This window comes from Carassius carassius, chromosome 26, assembly GCF_963082965.1.
Source record: "Carassius carassius chromosome 26, fCarCar2.1, whole genome shotgun sequence".
Lineage (NCBI taxonomy): Eukaryota > Metazoa > Chordata > Actinopteri > Cypriniformes > Cyprinidae > Carassius > Carassius carassius.
In genome coordinates this window covers 5,207,956-5,229,762 of record NC_081780.1, presented here as the reverse complement: position 1 = coordinate 5,229,762, position 21,807 = coordinate 5,207,956, and the positions used below count along the sequence as shown (strand labels likewise).

The window sequence follows — 21,807 nt, the reverse complement described above, 5'->3', positions numbered from 1 at the left end:
CCATTTCGGTCCTGGCACTCTGACAGACCGATGACTGTCCATCAGTCCTCCTGCACTGTCCTGGAGAGCCCGTTCCATTCCCTACCACCTCCTCCTCTCCTCTCTTTCCCAGCCCCCCGTTCACCACAGGAAAGGTTTTATCGCACATCAAAGATGGCAGACAATCTAGGGTTAATTTATAGAACTACAGAAAAAAAGTGTTTTCCTAATGGTGTTATGAAGTGCAAACATGACTACTGAAATTGTGTCAGATATGAATACATTTATTATTCCTAAAGAGACTTACTCAATCAATATTATCATTGCGGTGATTTTATTAGTAATTTCAAGGAAGGGGCTAATCACTATTATATTGTTTTTGTGACGAGGAATCAGAGAAAAATGTACATAAATTCTTCACATGCAGTTAAACAAATGTATTTTGGTCTCAAGATTCATTAATTATTTTTGATGTCCTTTATAAGATTATTTAACTGATACAATGGTTTTGTTTTTAGATTGTGATAGTGGTTTAATCAACATTGATCTTGTCCTATTTGAGAAATATCATAAACATAAATCAAAATGGTAACACTTTAGTACCAATTCTCACTATTAACTAGTTCCTTACCATCATACCTATTATTAACAAATTTGCTGTTTATTAGTACTTTTAAAGCACATTCTACGAGGCAATATTCTACATCCCTCATCCTCCAATACCTAAACTCAAAAACTTCCTTAATTAACTATTTATAAGCAGCAAATTAGGAGTTAATGGAGGCAAAAATCATAGTTAATGGTTTCTTAATAGCGAGAATTGGACCTTAAAATAAAGTGTGATCATTAAAATATATGTATATTAAATAAAAAATAAATATATACTTTACATTTCAATTATAAGATTCTTTAATTAACAAAGTACAGTAAAGCTATTAGTCACAGCTGTAAAAAGATAAACTAAAGACTTTAGTTGCAAAATGTATATGAATATTGTCTTGTGGTTTCATTTATTTATATTCTTACTCTGTAAAAAGAAAGAAAAAAAAACATAGGATGTTGTCCTCTTTTCCCAAGCTGGGATTTCTAAATTGCCTAAAATGTCCTAATGTATTCAGGCTTTGTTTTCCTGCTGATGTGCTCTTGACAGTCCCAGTATATGTATTTATATGTGCATTACTTTGGCTGTTCTCTGTAGATCCCACCTACTATGTACAATCCCTGCACACTATTGACTGAATAACTGTCCAGTCTTAACCTTCAGCCAAAACTAAGACATTTTAGCCAATTTAGAAATCTGTGTGTGTGTGTGGGGGGGGGGGGGGGTGTATGGTCAATGTATTTAATCAAACTCACGCTCTAAACGTGATTAGATAGATGGAGGTACAGAAATGCTCTGCAGCCCTGCCTATACATGAGCACATATGCTGAGGGAGAGGAAATAGGACAAGTCCTCAAACGTGACCACACATACAAACACAATGGCTTGAAGCAGGCAGCTGGAGGGTGGAGAGGTCGGAGTCTCCACAGTCTCGGCCTGATTAAAACTCCCAGCACTGCCTCTCACTCCCCCTGGATTGATTAACCTGACCTGTATCGGATCAACCCCTCGGGACGCAAGCGCAGCCCACTTTCCTGAAGTGGATGAGAGGAACAGCAACGGGGTGGGAGGGGGCAAGAGAGGCGGAAAGGAGAGACACAGTATGGGAGATGGGGAAAAAGGGACCGTGCAGGAAGAGAATGAGAACAAACCAGACCAGACTTGCAGGTCAGCACATCAGTGGAGTACTAATCCCTGCTTTCAACTACTGTTTACGCCCCTTTATGCTTAAAACTTCTCTTTCCTCTATCAAACACAATACACCTTCTTGTAATGTTTAATTCAAATGCAAACAATGCATTTCTGCGAGAATGTATCAATTATTTAGGTTTTCATTATTGTTATTATGAGGGCAGCACAGCTGCTCGGTGCGCTGTCAGCAGACGGCAGTCTCTGAGTCCCAGCACTGAGACAAACAGCTCAGCTTTCTTCTCCACAATCAGCACACTCTAAAAGAGATACTCTCTGACAGCTATGTCGAGATGAACCAAAAATAAACGAGAAAACACGCACACAGATATTCAGTGTCTTCCAAAAGTATTCAAACTCTTCATTAATGAAGTACATTACAAACCCATTTTTTTTCCTGTGTGAAATTCTTATTTCAAAGCCTGAAACAAAAGACTCCAAATAAATAAATTCTGATAAAATAATTACGAATGTTATAAAATAGTTTAGAATATATATATATATATATATATATATATATATATATATATATATATATATATATATATATATATATATATAAAAGATTGGCCCTGTGTTGAGGTGTAATTTTTCTAGGCAGATTTCCTTTAGGTGTATTCAGGTTATTTAAAAACATGAGCACTTTCATTTAAAATAATAATGTCGGGGATTCTCAATTGGATTAAGAACTGATTGGACTATATATTTTTTGTACTAATATGGCTGTTTTTGAAACAGGCCCTCCTGCCATATTTCCCTGTAATCTTGCCCCCACTATCCATTCTTCTCTTTTAACAAGATGCCCAGTGTCTGCTGATGAAAAACTGCCTTACAGTGTGATGCTATCACCAGCATACTTCACAGTAAATGTGATGTTGTTTTTTTTGCTGTGTGGGCAGTGTTAGATTTGCACCACACATATTAGTTCAGATTTGAGCTGAAAAGTTTCATTTTGGCCTTATCTAACAAGACAAACTTTTCCCTCACCGCAACTGGGTCACAATTATGTTTTTGGCAAACCCCGGACTTGCTTTCACATGGTTCTTTCTGAGCAATCATTTAAATGACTCAGATTTCCTCATTTGTGCAGATATTTTGAGAAATGATTACTTCTCGATAATTAAACCAACAATAGGCCACTGAGGCTGGGGCATTACTTTGTAGCCATTTTCTAAAATGCATTTGCTTTACTTTAACCTCTTTGGAATGCTTATTAGTCTTGATTTTAATGGCAGGTTCACAACCTGAATAATGATGCCTTAACTGTGGATCATCTAAAAAAGATGAAAATTACTTTAATGATTCAAAGGTAAAGGCTGAATCATTAAAGTGTATCTGAAGAGATTTTAAACCGTATTTGAACCATATCCTTTGCAAAGATTTCATGTTTTGTTCACAGAATTATAATAAAACAATGTTACAATACAATTTTCAGTGATAATATCACAGAGTAAAAAAAAAAAAAAAAAAAAAACACAAAACAAAATTGTTGCCATGATTGTTTTTTAATGAAAAAGAAAACACTGTACTTGCTTGAAGTCTTTATGTATTATGTAATGAATAATTTTTAAGAATATTATGAATTAATAATATTCACATTATATATTTTCATAATCATAAATAATTGTAAAAAAAGTTAAAATGCATTATAATATTTGTAGATTCATCTGGAATTAGTTGTTTGTCATGTTTCAATGCAATTCACCTAAAGGTGTAAATATGAATAGATAGATCTTATGTATTATAATTTTGGTTACAATTATTCAATTGTGCATAATAATGCCATAAATAATGCATTATAAAAAAAAAAGTATATAGGTTGCAAGTGTTACCCAAACACATTGCATTGAATATAAAGTAAATAAATAGCCTGAAATTTAAATAAACAGGCTTATGTCAGTTCGGTAAAACAACCTGGATGGTTTATAGGCCTAAATACTTTCGTAAAACATTTTCACAGACTTCCCTCACTGCTAAAACTTGCATTAACAGAAACCTCTCCTTGTGGGTGCGGGACCTATGACATCTAGCACTGGGTCTCAAAGGCCCTGATGCTGAGGGCTTTACTGTCTGGGTGGCTGATGTGTGTATATTCTGCTTTTGAGTCACACAGTTGTTTGAAGAACACTTTTCAATGCGTTCCTAGTTCCTCCCTCTCTCCAGGCCCGGACATGCTGCAGACTTATTCAGTCATCTCTCTGTCTGTTTTGCTCTCTATTTTGTCTCTTGAAGGTCCCAGGTGGGCAATGTGGCCATTGTGCAGCCAAACGGCCTGTTATTGTCGGTCATGCTATGAGAGGTTGAGTTTGGTGTTTTCTTTTCTGTATGTGTGCGTGTGTTTTGATGAACCCACTGCTTTCTGCCCTGTCAGTGTCTCTCCTCTTCAGCACATTAGGCTGGGCTGTTCCCTACGACTGCTTTGATGGTGAACGCCGCAGGGCTCCGATCTCTGTTTCAGGTTGTAATTACTCTCTAGAGGGGCCTCACCTGGCTGTGGGCTCCAGGCATACAGAGAGAAAGGTAGAGAGAGAGAAAGAAAAGGAAAGAAAGTGGAGCTATGAAAGAACTGAACATGAGAAAGGAAAGGTGGGGTAAGAGGGCAAAAGTAAAAAAAATTTAGTGGGACCAAGAGTCTGAGACAATCAAAACAAAATAAAAAATAAATGATGCATGTAAGTATCTGTGTGTGTGTGTGTGTGTGTGTGTGTGTGTGTGTGTGTCTTTTGCTCGCCAAAGCTGCATTTATTTAATAAAAGATATAGCAAAACATTGTAAAACATTATTAGATTTTAAAAGTAGTTATTTTTTTTTTTTTTTTAATTTTACATTTTAAAATGTAATCTATTCCTGCAATGGTAGTGCTAAATTTTTAGCTATTTAGATTTAGTATATTTATAATATTATTAAAATTACATAAATACTTTTTTTTTTATATTATTCAATTATATTCATATATTATATATTTTTAAATTATTAATATATTATATATTATTACAAAATTGTTACAATATAATATATTATTCATATATTGCATGTATTTATCTACTATTTTATACAGCAAACTGTAATATATTCCTCTATTTTTAAGTCCCTCAAATCCGTGTTCATTAAACAATTACATTTTTCATGACTATTTGTATAATTTATAAACAAAAAATGGTGCATTTTAAAATTATATAAAAACATAAAAGCAGACGGTTATGCAAAATATACAGTTTTATATACAGTTGAAATATATCATACATATATTTTATGTGTGTGTGTTTGTGAATTTTTAAGTTTTTATATTATTTGAGATTATATATTTAGATTAGATTATTATTTGGTTTGTCATTTTCATGATTTGTAACTGAAAATGATGCACTGTTATAAACTATAATTAAAAATGTTTGTAAATTAGAAAAAAATGCATAAGTATTTTCACTAGCAGCCTCAGACTTTTGGACTATATATATATATATATATATATATATATAAACCAGTCCAATACTGTTTTATATCTATGAAAATGCAAACAACGTCTTTCACTTGCCTTCTACATCACACTAGATATTGTTGTATTTTTGTAGCGGCAGCATCAAAGATTCACATTCTGAAAGGCAAACTTTGCAGCAGAAAGCAAACACCTCACTCCATCAGTTTGTCTACAAGAAAAAAGTGCACGAATGTGACACATACAGAGCAATGAATTGAAAAGTTATGGGAAAATAAAGGGATTTGCTCATTTTGTATCACTAGGGGTATTACCATAACAATGCATTATATGAAGGGAGAGTGTTACATCATTGCCTGTTCTTTACACAGACACCGAGAGCATCGGCTTCCTGGTGTTTCTCTTGTGGTACCCCAACGGGGTTGAATCTCCTAGGGAGATTCGACCTGATTTGAATAGAGTAACGTAGCTTCCCCTGCCGAAGAAGAAACTGTTGTCTGATTTCATGAAAAGCCCATTCAGCAAACTAGATGTATGCGAGCGTTTGTGCGAGTTACATCCGGCAAAAATCTCTCCTCAAACTGCCACCGCTTGCAAAACAAAAAAGCAGATTGGAGTCATACAAGATTCCGTGAAGGAGCCAAGTGAGGGAGAGAGAGAGAAACTACAAAGTAGCCTAAAATCTATTCATGAGGTGTCAGCTTTCAACAGCATGTTGACACATGCCTACGTCTCCTAGGAAACGCTTGCCCCAAGCGCAGTTATCAGCGCAGTTCTGTGGCATGCAATTATCCAATTATCTCCCTCCCCTGAATCAGCACATCAAATCACAAGACAGATCTTTTTTTGCAAAGCCCTAAAACACCTTTGCATTTGCATGTAGAACTTGTCCTTTCACTTCTCACTGCCTCCTAGCTTCATTTTCACTTTCCTTCGCTGCAATCTTTTGTTTCTTTTGCACTTTATATCAGAACATCCTTAAATGCTTTCCGTTGCCGTCTATTTTGCTTCCACTTGGTGCAATTTAGCCAGAATGATCATAAACTGTTCAATTAACAACGCCATCACTCTGCGTTTGTTTTAATTGTTAGCTTTCGCCTGCTTTCTAAATCAAACCCCTCCCTTTCCTTTCTCACTGGTCCCCTCCTCCCTCCCTCTCTCTCTCTCTCTCACTCTCTCTCTCTCTCTCTCTGCTTATTTTCAGGAGCAGCTTGAGTCCTGCTTTTTGCTCTGCAGGCCTGCTTTGAGAGCCTCTGACTCACAGCAGTGCAGTTCTGGAGCGGCCCTCCTCTCTGGCGGTGAGGCCGGCTGAAGGAGCCAGGGAGAGGGGCCGCTGTCACAGACCTCTCGCCCCCTTACATGCTAGGCATCGGGGCTCAGCGCACATTCATAGCCCTTCATCTGTCAACCATACAAGCCCAGGTTCTGTCTGTCAGAGAGAGTGCATGAATTCAGCTTGACGTCAGCATGAGATGAGGTCTGCAACGCGGTTTTATTCCAGTAATTGGACATATTTCAGAGATTAACTGGTTGAAGTGGACAATAAAATTAAGAAGGATAAATGTTCGAGGTTTGATTAAAGTTTGAGACTTCACTGCAAAAAGGCTTATCTTACTTTCTGCAATTCTTAAATCAAGATGCATTTATTCAATAAGCAAAAAGACTTAAGATGTTTAGTCTTGTATTCTGAGGGGGTAAAAATCATATTAAGTGTATTTTGCTTAAAATAATTACAGTTATCTGCCAGTGGGGAAAGAAAAAGAATCTTGTTTTAAGATAATTTTACCTACCCCACTGGCAGAAAATGTCACTTGTTTTAAGCAAAATGCAATGCAAAGACTAAATATCTTTTTTCTTATCTAGTAAATGCATCTTGGTTTAAGAAATATTTAATATTTTTACTAAAACAAACAAACAACAAAAAAGAAAATACTAAAAATATTATTTTTTGGTAATTTTCACCTTTCACCTGACAATACTCGAAGTGGGAGAGAGTTGGGAGCAGGATTGGGAAAGGTCCTTGAGTCTGGATTTGAACACGGGGCACCCGTAGTGCAAAGGCACTATATGTAAACGGCTTTTGGTGCCAAATATAAAGTGCATTTATTAATTTATTAAGATCCATTTTGATTTCAAGTGAACTTGCAGGACTGTGAGCTACTTCTGAAGTGATGTTGGATAGAGTTTTGTGCTTTACACAATTATAACCTGAATCATTGAGAGCGGAAGGAGGGGGAAGAAAAAAGTGACATTTATTGAAGCGCAAGAGAGAGAGAGAGAGAGAGAGAGAGAGAGACATGTGATGAGGTAGAGGGAAGTTTCGAGACAGACAGTGGGGAGGGTTGGACTTGTGCTGTCAGTTGTGCTGTGCTGCATTTTCTTTTGTAAACACAAACGTGTGTGTGCTGCTTTTCTTCCTTCTTGCTACACTCCAGTACCTTCTGCAAATGCTCCCGTCATATCAGCTAACAATGCCAAAGAGCCCACAGAGGGGGGCCTGAGGCCCAAAGATGGGGAAATATGCAAAAGGTGGAAATAAAAACTACCTTACATAAGACTGACGGGGCAAAAAGCTAACTGTTACTGCCAGAGCCTAACATTGCATGTATTTTGGTTTGGGTTATAATGAGACATATTTCTTTTACAAAAAGTGAATGAAGGTATGACTGTACAATAATTAAAAGAATCATGACAGGAATAATAAATAAATAAATAAATGGCAAGATAAGTGCAACCATTTTTTTTACATTTAAAACAAAAGTAATAATAATATAGCTAAATATTAAATTTGTACTATTTAATATGCTTAAACATTTTACAATGAGCCCTTTCTATTGTTTGCTTGTTTTATACACATAAAAATATATATTGTTTAAACACTATGCCACTTTAAAAAGTAACTTTACTCTTATAATAAATAAAACCGAAAAAACAACTGTAAAAAAAATACCAGCATCTGACACGGAAGCTGAAGGGTTAAGGGTAAAGTGAACTGAATTGTAAGAAGTTGGTTTCCAGGGGAACTATTCTTACTGTTCCAGCTGAGTTGGGCTAAACCACTTTGCTTTCGAAAAGGGGGGCGACAGACACCCACAGCATGAATTTCTTTCATAACAGTTTAGAGGAAAACAGAACAGGGACTGGGGCAATAAGTACAAACGTGTCCGATCCTGTTTTATAAGTTACAGTCTGTTCTTAAATAATTTGCAGGGTTTTTACGTGTTTAAAATATGCGCGTCTCCCCCGCAGCCGCTCTGTGCTGGCGGCCCTGCCAAGTCAGTTTGAAAAGATCAGACAAAGGCAGCAGGAAGCCCCTCGGCTTGGCAATGAGTGCGAGCAGAGCACAAACGCGAAACGAAACCTCACTCTTTTATCTGATAGCGGACTGAATTTATTTTCTCCCGAGGTTTGTGGCAGTTTTAGACATCTTTTGAAAATGTACGACCGTTTGGATCCCCGGGTCGAGCGAAGACTATTATCAAAGCGCCAAACGGGCAGCAGCGCTGCCTGACCGCGGATCGCTGTTGGTCTGAATCGCGATCAAGCGTCTTTTGGGGACATTTTTTTGCATTTGAATCCTTCCTACACCGCTGAAAGGATCAATCGGGACGGAGAGTTTTCGATTTACACAGTTAAATGTAAAAGGAAAAGCTTGAAGAGCTTTCTAAAAGCCTTTATTCCTCTGCTGACGGGACTACGAGCCGCGACGGTGACCGTTGGTGGGGGTTTACCGCCGTTTGTTTTCTTGAGCGCGTTTGGAAGATGGAGACGCACATCTCGTGTCTCTTCCCAGAGATTTTAGCCATGATTTTCAGCTACTTGGACGTGAGGGACAAAGGCAGAGTGGCCCAAGTGTGCACGGCGTGGAGGGACGCATCATACCACAAGTCCGTGTGGAGGGGGGTGGAAGCCAAGCTGCATCTGAGGCGAGCGAATCCGTCCCTGTTCCCCAGCCTCCAGGCGCGGGGCATCCGGCGCGTCCAGATCCTCAGCCTGCGGCGCAGCCTCAGCTACGTGATCCAGGGGATGCCCAACATCGAGAGCTTGAATCTCAGCGGCTGCTATAACTTAACGGATAACGGCCTGGGGCACGCGTTCGTGCAGGAGATCCCTTCCCTGAGGGTGCTCAATCTGAGTCTTTGCAAGCAGATCACAGACTCCAGTTTGGGCAGAATAGCGCAGTATCTGAAAAACTTGGAGGTGTTGGAACTGGGCGGCTGCAGTAACATCACAAACACGGGTTTGTTGCTCATCGCGTGGGGTTTGCACAGACTCAAAAGTCTTAATCTGAGGAGCTGCCGGCATGTCTCGGATGTGGGCATAGGGCACTTGGCTGGCATGACCCGGAGCGCGGCGGAGGGCTGCCTCAGTCTGGAATACTTGACCTTGCAGGATTGCCAGAAGTTGACGGACTTGTCTCTAAAGCACATTTCGAAAGGCCTGACCAAGCTCAAAGTGCTCAACCTGAGTTTCTGCGGGGGCATCTCGGATGCTGGCATGATCCACCTCTCTCACATGACGAGCCTATGGAGCCTTAATCTGCGTTCCTGTGACAACATCAGCGACACGGGCATCATGCACCTCGCCATGGGCACGTTGAGACTCTCTGGACTCGACGTGTCGTTTTGCGACAAGATAGGTGACCAGAGCCTGGCTTATATCGCGCAGGGCCTGTACCAGCTCAAGTCGCTGTCGCTGTGCTCGTGCCACATCAGCGACGATGGCATCAACAGGATGGTGCGCCAAATGCACGAGCTGAGGACGCTGAACATCGGCCAGTGCGTGCGGATTACAGACAAAGGACTGGAGCTGATCGCAGACCACTTGACGCAGCTGACCGGAATCGATCTGTATGGATGTACGAAAATCACTAAGAGGGGACTGGAGAGGATCACGCAGCTCCCCTGCCTTAAAGTTTTGAACCTGGGCCTTTGGCAGATGACTGAAAGTGAAAAAGTGAGGTGAAACTTGGGGGGTTTTTGGAGGGAGGGAGAGAAGGAGGGAGGGAGGAAGGGGGATGGGTGAATTACAATAGAGCAAAGTACATAAAAAAGGCTTAAAATGCTGGATGTGATACATGTGCCAGTTATTGCTATTAACACATACAAAAAGTTGTTTTGTTTTTTTCTTAACAAATCGCAATATTAAACCTCCTCCTCCTCCCATAGTATCGCGATATTTTGGCTACCTCGTTAGATGTATTATATTGTTATTCTTAAAAAGAATGAGAATTTGTGCCTAGAAAAACAATCCCCTCCCCCTTTATCTCGTCTTTTGCTCAAGGAAAGCAAAAAGACTGAAAGAAAGGATGGATTCAGACTACCATTTTTATGTCCCTTCCTCCAGATAGCCAACAAAATATCTTTCAAAACAAGTCTATGGGTAGTTGACATCAAATTTCAAGCAGTTTCGCAAGCGTCCTGTGATGTGACAGTTCACCTTAAAATGTTGTAGATCTTCTGTAATTATTAAACAAAGCTGTTTTAATTAATTGAGAGACTCCATGCAATATTTGTGCTTTAAACAAATTATTTATCACACCATAAGGCCATTTAAAATTAAGTAGTGATTTAAAATGAGAAAGAAAAAAAAATGTGACCAGTCACAGAATTACAAAACAACATTTTCCCTTATACATTGTATAAATGACAATTCTAAAATCTTCAAAAGTTAATGGACATGCTAGATGTCAACTACGTACCCTTATGCAAAAATATTGTGTTTGTACACTTAAGCTTTTATATTTCCAATCTCTTAGTTTTTGCTCAATTTTGCAGGCCTGAAAGCCTTTAATTCCTGCTTTGAATAAGAGGTTCCCTCTGCTGATGTATTTATGCTTATGTAAGCAGATATTAATTAATGGCTGTTATTCAGAGCGTTGTACTTCAAATTGAAGTGAATTTTGTCCCTAAAAAAAAAAACAACCCTGTTAGCAATTCACTTGACAACTTTTTTGCCTCTTCACAGGATTGAAACACGGCACATCGTGTTATAAAACAATCTGTCTGTTTTAAATACAATAATATTCAACTTTACATATAAAAGACATGGTCAACACGAGGGTAACACGCAAAATGCATGTCAGGCCTATATATGTACCATGATGTATCGACCTGCAACATGTATTGAGTCCTGCTGAGAAGCTACTGTGTTCTAATGTACTGTAAATGTATTTGTAAAAAGAATCCCAAATTAAAATGTTTTATATTCTTACAGTAAAAACATTAAAGTTGATATTTATATAAATAAAAGAGCCACTCTGAATTCCGTTGTGGGGAAATGTTTTTGCTGGTTGTGATTTTTTTTTTCTTCCTATAATTCATGCATTCAGTTTGGATTTGTGCCCTTTTGATTCTGAAACGTCATAATGTTTAGGCAGTGTCAAAGATAATGTTGCTATAATAGGGTTAGGGGTTTATGTGGTCGATTGCCAGCATAGTGGATTTGAGAAATGAATGGTTTAGAGGACGATGAAAGTGATATTTGTATTAAGAGCATGCATGTTTGTTACATTATTTATGAACTGCAACAAAATGGATGCTTCCTTTAATTGTGCTAGTAATGGGTGTTAAAACTGTAATGCTGCTTTTTTTCTTTACAATTTAAGTCATCCAATCCAATAATATACACACTGTTAAAGTATCTGATATCAATTTAGTGACTATAATAGTGAATATATTTCACCCAGCGAAATATTATAAATCCTGTTCTCAACAGTTGCTATTGTTTCCCCAAGTTAAGAAGCCAGGTTTAGGATTTTTTTTTCTTCTCCTTGCTCAGTCACGCATACCAGATCTGAGAGACGGGGTTTGTCCCACAGGAGTCTTGTCTTCCCCCCCAGAAAAAAAAAGCTCAGCCCACCCCCCTTTCCTCAAACAGACACTTTTAAGCATTCCTCACCATCATTCAAAGCATTTAAGCTTTAGTCTTTGCTCCCCTCCACCGTCCAGAGGGGTGGAGGATTTAATCGGGGGCTCTGAGCGCTTGATGAGAGAGCGAGAGAGAATTTAAGCCCTTCTGAAGGTTACCACCATCTCCACTTTGCTGAGTTCATAGATTTTTTTCCCTTTTTTTTCTTTCTTTTTGGACCTACAGTTTTTGTTGCATTTTTACAACTGGAGATGTTTGTCAGATATTCGGATATGTTGCTCACGTAGATCTTCTTTAAAGTTATAAAAGCCACACTATTTTATGATTTTGCTGAACCGAGCAAGCAGAGCTAAGAAACGATTACACCGGTGTGAAATCTCACACCACCTTTCAGAAAATAAAAATACAGCTTGGTTTTACTGCTGGGAATTCTAACAAAGCAGTTGGAACTTTAGCAGCGACCTGTATAGCTCTCGCAGCACCTGTGGATGAAGGTGTCTCTGGGTTACAGTGAGGCGCTTTGATGTTTCAGAATGTTCCAGAAAGGTGGGGGTGGAAGGGTTGGAGGTTATTCTGCTCCTGACTGAAGTTCCAGGCAGTTTAGTAGGCCCGTGCGATTTGCTCAGACAGCCTAAATCAAGCACAGATCCAAAAAATCTAATCGTCTGATAAAATTCACTTATGGTTTGATTTGAAAATCACAATGAAAATCTGATTTGTTTGCAGTCAGGGTTAGAGGAAAGGTGGCTGAAAGCCGTGCCTGCCACATCGCTGGAAAATGGACAGGAATTTGTGAGTCACTGTTTGACTTTGCTCTGTTTAAAAAAAAAAAAAAAAAAAAAGAACCCTGTGCAAGAACCCTGTCTGACTTAAGGAGGCCGGCACCGTTTAGCAAACATGGCACATGAGAGATGCTTTAGTTTTGCGTCTCTGTGTGTGGCATTACTGTTTATTCATTCAGAACAACTGCATAAGGCCAAATGCAAAGGGCATGTGAGCGAAGAGAACAATCTGTTGCTTCATTCTGCACTGGATCAAATACTAAAGACTGAACTTTTTCTATATGTATTAAGCAACAGAAAACATTTTCACTCAAGAAAAATAAATTAAAAGTAATATCTGGGTTCAGTACAAGTTTAGTTCAATCAATAGCAGGTTTTGGCATAATATTTATTACCACAAAAATAATTAAATCAATCTTTCTTTCATTTTTATAACAAAATCGTACAATGCAGTGGCAAAGTTTACAACAAAAAAAGATAGCAAATAATTTTTTCCATACTAAAATCACATTTATATTAATATTATGTTTATGTTTTACTGGCTATCATACACTTAACAAAATCAAAAATTATGGCACAATTACTGTATTAAAATTAAGGAATTTTCTGTATTGATTTTCTTTTTTTACTTGTATTTAGAATTTTGTGTTTTGTTAGTTGTGGACTAACAAAATTAGTTTTACCTACAATATAGTTTGTCACATTGAACGGAAATGCCCATAACTTTAACAAATAATTGTTAAATAATTGTTTTTCTTTCTTTCTTTTTATTTTATATTGTATTGAAACAGTATTTTAACATTTACATATTGGCCCCATTAACTTCAATTGTTAACCCAGATTTGTTTTAAGTGGAAGAACTTTATGCCATAAAAACATGATTGAGCTTAATTTGTACTGAACTTACAATACTCACTTAATTTGTAATTTTGAAACAGGATTTTATAAAGCACAACTGTAGAGTCACATGTTGCTGGTTAAACAGATTCTTCTGTGGCTTCCGAGTCAGTCAACAAAATCTGATGCAAAAGTTTGTGACTCACAGTGCACAGAGAGATTTGAGTTTGAAAAGAGTGGAATTAACTCTGTGGTGAAAAGGCGTATGATGCTTACTGTCTCGCATGGCTGTCAGGTTTTAGTCATACCTCTCATTAGAACTAATCCACAGCGGTCTTTTCACACTGTGGACTGGATGACGGCCATATGGCATCTTTACGAGCACACAACTGGTTTACAGCACAAACTGTACATCAAGTGCTTTTTTTCAAGCAGCCAGATGAAAAGGTAGGTGAAGGCAAGTAGATTTGTGTGTGTGTGTGTGTGTGTGTGTATCGTCCAGGTTTGCTCTGGTTTGTTGCTGCCAGCTCTCCCCCGGTGAGGTTGTGACAGAGTTTGACTGGTGTCATGTGACCTTGCTGGAAGTGTGAGTAAAGAGGGGCTGGAGCCAGGAGACCCAATCTGTCACCCTCGCCCAACCCTTCACACACATGCAGAGACGGAAACAAATTTGCAAAAATGACCCGTATAGGCACAAAAATCCAGGCAAATTCTAGGCAAAATTTAGGAAAATGAAGGAAAGCTGTGTGTGACTTGGCAGATTTGTGCATGTCTTTGTCTTGCTAGGGAGTGTTTGCCGGCTCAGTCCTCTCAGACACACACACACACATAAACTCAGTATCTTAGACTCTATTCTTTTCTTCTCCTTTCTCTAAAAAAAAAATGGTACTCAGGTTTGTGTTGCACCAGTTTTCCCCTTTGTTCTGATTGTATTAGGTGACTGGTCCACATGTTCAGGATCGTATCTGCTTTCATATGCAGTGAAATGCAGCTCTCCGGCAGCACTCTGGAGGCAGGAGGTCTGTACATGAAAGAAACTTGAGTGCGAGACTGAAAACCACACCACACAACAACAAAAAAACAATATAGGGGAAAAAAAGACAACCAGTGATTGGAAGCTTTGTTGCTTCTAAACTGCCCATTTTAGCTTTAATCCTTGACCTCAAACTATCAGGCGCACCTTTTACAGTCAATAATACAAATTCTGACTGAACAGCTGCTATAAAATGTATATATAAAAAAATGCATCACTCCCATCCAGGCTGCATATGGGTCAGTGCATTGTTTTGGCCGTGCTTAAATGCATAAAACGGGAAGAGATGCATGAGAAACAGGAAGGTAACAGGGAAGAGATGCTTGTGAACATACAAAATTGTGTAAGACTGGTTTATTTCTTAGCCTCCGTGTTTTTCTGTGGCTTGGCTTTATAATTTAAAAGCTGATAGACGAGTACATGTGTGTGTGTGTCCGGGCTACAGACCTACTGTACAGGAGCAGATTTGTTGTTCTTCAGAGTGTGGGTGGTAGAGAGGGCGTGAGTGTTGTGTGTGGTGCTCTGAATCTACTCAAAAAGGGAAGCGATGGAAAGAAAGAGAGAGGGAGAGCGCGCTGTAAGGAAGAAAGTGTATGAGAGATGGATGACGAGGGGACGCACACTATTATAGCTAAAACCTCTTCACAGAAATACAGCAGCCTCTGGCTGTCACATCCGTCGAGACCCCACACAGCCGACTGAGCTGCTCCCCACAGGAGCATGTTTTTTTAAAACCACCATGGCATTAGGAATTATCTAAGAGGCACATCCTTAATGTTTTGGTTAGGTAGACACCTTTTCAAGCACTACACATACAAAAAGCACTGAAGGTCCAATGGGTTTATAAATCCCAATAAATGGAATTAAGTAGCTTGCCAGATGTTTTTTTCAGAGTGAAGTTAGATCAAAGTTATTGGTTGAAATGAAATAAAGCTGTATCCTGAGCGAGGTATAACATTTTTTTGGATTAGATAAATCTAGTAGATCCAACATGGCACCATAGCCATTACAAAAAAAAACGGACTTTACCGCCATACCACAGATTGATGACATGCATTAAGTAAATGACAGAAACAAATGGTGTTGTGGCATTTAAAAGAATGAATGGACCTTTATTTGAATGATAAAAATGTTAAAAGCAATTCTCTTTCTGAAAAAGAAAATTCTGTCATCAATTACTTATTCCAAGACTACATGATTGCTTTGCTTTGCATACTTCATAAATAAGTACTTCTAAAGCCATATGATCAGAATGTAATTATTATAAACTGGAAATTCAACATGAGGATAGGTACATTTTTGTGTCAGCTATTTCTCTCAAAATGACAAGGCTCAAACTCCATGTCTGTTATGATGTCAGACTTTGTAGAACATTCAGCTTTTGAAATAGCAGAATAATCTGGAAGCGTGTTCAAAGTGGAACATGTTGAGCAGTAACAGAATTGTGCCTCTTTTCTCTCCCTCTCTATCTCTCGGCCTGGGTATTGCATAGCTCAGTCAGAGATGTAGAAAAGGCAGTGTTACACAACAGGAAATGAACCATGTCTCGGGAGCTTTAAAGACAAATAGACCAGTTTGATCAAGTTTAGTGCCAGGCTCTCTTGAGCCCATCTCTCAATACCGGCTCAAGTGCACAAACACAGGAGAGCGCAGGGGGAGAAGGAACACTTTTAGTTTCATACTGCATGATTGAACTCTTCGTTTAGATTTTTTCCTCCTTAAATGCCAGAGGAAAATGCTGCTTCTGGAAATAAGCTACACAGTCTGAATTAATGGGTCTGCAGTGTTGGGGAAACTTTCATCGGTAGCTAATGCACAGTGTTGGGAAGGTTACTTTGGAAATGTAATAGGTTACAGATTACAAGTTACCCTGTTTAAAATGTAATAGTAGTGTAACTTTTTCAATTACTTTATTAAAGTAATGTAACTAATTACTTTTGAGTACTTTTTGATTACTTTCCTAAATTTGTGAAAATTAAAGAATAATAAATAAAAGCATATACATAAACTTATCAATACAGTTATCTAATAAGCATGTGACGTATTCTGTGTACTTAACTCCTGAAACATTGGTGTTTTTTTTTAAACTGCTGTCTCTTTGTATATGATGATAGTTTTCTCAAAATAAGTAAAATGCACATAAAGTGACACAGAGCAGTTCTAGAAATTATGTTTATGTGCTCGTGTACTCCTATATTGAGGCAGCAGAGGTTGAAAACACTGCGAGTTTCAGTCCTATGTGTAGTAAATAAAACAATTTTCTCCATTAATTTACAGGAGGGGCGGAAGGGGAAAAAAAATTCAGACTGGAAAATTCAAACTCATACAAACAAATTCATGGACAAAACAATTTTTTGTATGGACCGGACATAAAAAAGGTTTAAATCTTTAATTTGGGGACATGCAAAATAATTAAAAGTTCTGTCCTGAACTGCACCTTCACTTCCATTTTTCTCTTCAGTCTCTTTATTTTGCCCTGTTATCCATCTCTCTCATTACTTTAATACTCAAGATTGAACAAAACTATACTTTACAATACTACAATATCTTTATAGAAAAATCCTAATACTGTACACGAGTCATGTTTTTTCCTTACAAAAAATTACCATGCTTTTATTAGCCTATATAAAAGTAAAATAACCTTGTTTTTTTTTTTTTTTGCAAATGGATTTGTATTTATTTTTAAATAAATACATTTGTAAAATAATTTTACATTTTTGGTTATCACAGTTAAACAATAGTAGCCATTTTCTCTGGATTTTTAGTTAAATATTAAAATGTTAATTTTCGTAAGGGTTGTGTTGTTGTCTGTCGTAGCTCCCCCTAAACCTATAAAAAAAAATCTGAATTTTTTTCAGCTAAATTAGTACTGTAACATTGCAACAGATAATAATGATGTCCTTTATATAGTATTTTGAGTGATGACCGGTGAGCAACGTGCTGCTGCTTGATTAAATAAATAAAAAAACAAAGACAAAAAAGCATCTTTACAGATGAAACTGACCTGAAACCCTGAACAGTAGTTCTGCTTCTCTGCTCCAGCAGTACACTCTATTTTCTCTCTCTCTCTCTCTCTCTCTCTCGCATTGATTACTCTGAGTCTGATCCAAACCGTTGGGCGGAGGCGCGGAGAGCGCGCGAGTCATGACTAACAATTCATGACTTATTAGAGATTTAATTATCAAATGGCGGATTCGCAAATGATCGCTTTAGTACATTCGGCAGGCAATTATACAATAATGATATTAAATAGTGGGGCAAAATCGGCTGCCAGGCCACCGGGAATTGTCCCGGTTCTCCCGGTGTCCAGTCCGCGCCTGATTTCCACAGACACGCAGAATGTGCAAGTCATATATTGCATTTTTGGGGCTTTATATTCACAGACACTAGTCGATGTCATGTTTTGATTCAAGTGTACTGACCTACTTTTGATTTAGTCATTCAAAATGTGGCATATTCCGTCCGCATTAGGCATTTCGTTTTTATGACTGGATTCTACGAACCAGACTGTATTTCCGCATCCCGGAAATTATTAGGGCGGTATGTCTCAGAATAGTCAGTGCAATTTGGGAAAGAAATCAGTTAAATCTGTATGTGGATGTGTGTAAATATTCAAATGTAATCCCCTTTGTAATCGTAAAAAATTTCATAAGTAACTGTAATTTAATTACTCATTTTTTCTTAGTAACTGTAACTAATTACAGTTACAATAATTTTGTAATTAAATTACGTAACGCCGTTACATGTAACTAGTTACTCCCCAACACTGCTAATGCATTACAATACTGCATTGATTCTTTAAAAAGTAAGTAATTTGTTTACTTCATTACTATCTATCTATCTATCTATCTATCTATCTATCTATCTATCTATCTATCTATCTATCTATCTATCTATCTATCTATCTATCTATCTATCTATCCTTAGAGCCTGAGCACAAAAACAGCAGTAAAACATTGACTAAAACGGATAGCAGACAGCAGACTGGTAGAAGTATAACTAAAAACAGGATGAAATATAGATGAGTGAATCATATTAAGATCCTGCTTTGGCAGTTAGCTGCTTATTAACGCACCCGCACCCACAGGGCTACATGCACCAGGCCCACTAGCTCAAAGAGTAGTTAAACTGTAGCGTCAGCAAAAAGGCAGCTACCATTGTTTCAGCTCTTCAAAAGAACTCATAGACTGGACTGCTGACAGGAAGTGGGTTAAGTTGCTAAAGGTGGGTATGCACAGAAATACAAATAAAGTGTTCAAAAGGTTTCACTTTTAATGGGACGGTTGAGCTAAAATATTGCACTTTCAAGTGCACTATTACTTTAAGAGCTGACTATAAGAACTATTTTGACTGAATGTATATTAACTCTCACAGCTGAAGACTCAAAACAAGACACTATATGAAGTCCTGTATATTGACAAAGGAAAATTTCTGTACTTCAAGATGATTTTTATGAGGGGCTTAAATTAGAAAAGAGAGGAGGGTGAAGCAGTTCTGTTCCTAAAATAAATGCTTTACAAGATGATTGCATTGCTTCTGGCAATTTGGGCCGAGCTAAAAAGCTGTGGGCAATGCAGGAATATGAAACCAAACAGCACAGAGCCCATTTTTCATCTAATTTCCTCTTTTCTCTGTCCTTCCTTTTTCCAGACGAAGCCTTCTCACTCTCTGATGGCCGTCCATCAGTTTTCTCTCAGCCCACTGTTAATGCCTTGCCCCTCTCTCTCTCTCTCTCTCTCTCTCTCTCTCTCTCTCTTTCTCTCTCTCTCTCTCTTTGAGATTTAGAGGCTCTGAGTGTGACAGAGCTGAGTTGTGTTAGAGCTGAAGATCTTTGCCCAAACCCGACGGGACCCGATAGGACCTGACGGGTTCGGGCTTAATTTATATCATTTTACGCGGGCTCGGGCTTGCGCTCCGGTTTGCGAGGTAAACGAACGGTCATGTGATGTGTTTCGATTAGCACGAGAAAGATGCGAAAATGGATGCTGAGTAGGTGAAACGGAGGCTTGCCTCTGGAGGTTACGTTTTGGTTGCACAAGCGCTGAAGACATCTACAGTGGATTCAATCATTTTCCTCCACAAAAACATGTAGGCTTAACCTAATCTCTGTGAGTAAAGGTTTTTCAAATGATAACTAAATATTCATTGACTCTTAAATGCATAATGTGGACAGAGTATTTACGCTAATGTTGGCATTATTCTTTTATTAAATGTTAGCTGCTAGTGGCGAAGCAAATCTGGAGGAGCTTTTAATCTTAATTCCGTTATTGCCAAATACCCATCTTAATTAAAAATTTATCTTAATTTAATTTGTTAAAAAAGACTCGTTTTTATTGGTGCGTTGGTCTATTTACGGGCTAAATGAGCCTATGCCTATTTAGAGTGCTGAGATGTTACGATGTTACAGAGGTCTTATTTTATTTCTTTATTCCAACTTCCAAGTGGTCTAGTCTACGTTAGTAATGAATAAATTACGTTAAAACATGTATAAATGACTCATTCTTGACACAAGGAAAAAGAGCTGTGTGTGTGCACACATTTGAATAATGTCGGGCTGTAAACAGGTTCGGGCTTTAAAAAAAGCTGTCAAAATGTACTTGTCGGGCTCGGGCCGAAACCTGTCGGGCTCGGGTCCTGTCGGGCCTAACTTTTAAGGCCCGATTACAGCTCTAGCTTGTGTCTGCCTCGAGGCAGTGTTCTGACTCAGCCGGGGAAATTTATAAAGTGTCTGACGTTATCGCCATGCAGTATGCAGAGCATTCTTTCTCCCCTCTTCTCTCCTCATTCTGTATCTACTCTCTCTCTCTCATTTACTCACCCCCATTTTCTTCTGTGAAACAGAAGAAATTTAGAAATTGCACGTAAAAGAGAATCAAGAACAATGAAAGCTAATGAGTAAGGATGCTGTCAAGTAGGGCTGCACAATAAATCAAAATGGAATCGAAATCGTGATTCGACAGAAGCTGTAATTGTCATACGTATCTTTCAGTGAAGCCTGTTCTGTGATCAGCAGTAAATCTCAATCCAAAGGCCAGTGGGCGCTTTCACGATGAAACTCCTAATACGCCTCGCAGAAGAAACCCAGGAAATGCCTATAGCGGTAGCTGGATAAACAGAAGATTTATGTGCTCTTATTGATTCAACATGACTAATAAATACACGATTATGACAATATATGGTTTAGGACAATAACTAAAGATACAGATAAAGATATAGATCTAAAAAAATCCACAACACAGCTATAACGATAAAGACAGAGAGAAAGGATATTGCGTTGTTATAAATATCGTTCTTGGTGTGAACGGGCTTTAGTGTGAAGAACATTTTAATAATCTAAAGAACCATTCTCCACAATAAAGTAGCCTACCTTTCATGCAATATAAAAATTCCATGGATGTTAAAATTTCTTCATGGAACATAAAAATGCCAATAAAGAACCTTTAATGGTTAATGAGCACACATCTTTGCCATACAATAGCTTTGTTTAAGGCTAACTATGTGTTCACACTGCCACCGTCGAGAGCGTCAAAAAAAAGTATAAAAAATAAAATAAAAATGATACATGGACCAAGGTGTCTGAGATTGTTCATGTTCCTGGTGAGTTGCTGATGTGCAGTAACGATACAGGAATAATAACCTAATGATACGATAAATAATTATTACTTTTAAACAAATTTCCCTGATTATACTTAGATTAAGAAATGTTTATACTTGATTATATTTACCTAAGTAACATTTTCAATGCAGGACTTTTACTTACATCATACTATTTTTACAGTGCTTTATACATTATTAGGTAAAGGATCTTAATACTTCATCCACAACAATATTTAATGAGGTTAACTTATAACGTTACCCTCATTGTGGTTAGTCTGCATAAGATCAACAAGCTTGTTTGCTTTGCGGCCACTTTAAATACAAAATAAGCATTATATCTACGTCAGATCGCTCACAAATCATTCTGCAGCGTTGTTAGCAGGGCTGCCAGAGCAATTTTTGATGCTCTCGACGGCGGTGGTGTGAACGCACAGTAAGACTAAAATCTAAGTTGCTCTATAATGAAAAACACCTACCGCTGCATATA

General features: G+C 38.0%; 2 protein-coding genes across 2 annotated transcripts in view; one reads left to right on the top strand and one right to left on the bottom strand.

Annotated features, from left to right (window-relative positions):
• The window catches only part of LOC132105583 (protein Wnt-5b-like), a 76,589-nt gene that overhangs the window by 19,481 nt on the left and 35,301 nt on the right, over positions 1 to 21,807 (bottom strand). The gene's annotated exons all lie outside the window — the stretch shown is intronic.
• Positions 8,461 to 11,465, top strand: fbxl14b (F-box and leucine-rich repeat protein 14b). The gene has a single exon (XM_059510814.1). The coding sequence runs from the start codon at positions 8,964 to 8,966 to the stop codon at positions 10,164 to 10,166; it is 1,203 nt and encodes a 400-aa protein (XP_059366797.1). The 5' UTR covers positions 8,461 to 8,963; the 3' UTR covers positions 10,167 to 11,465.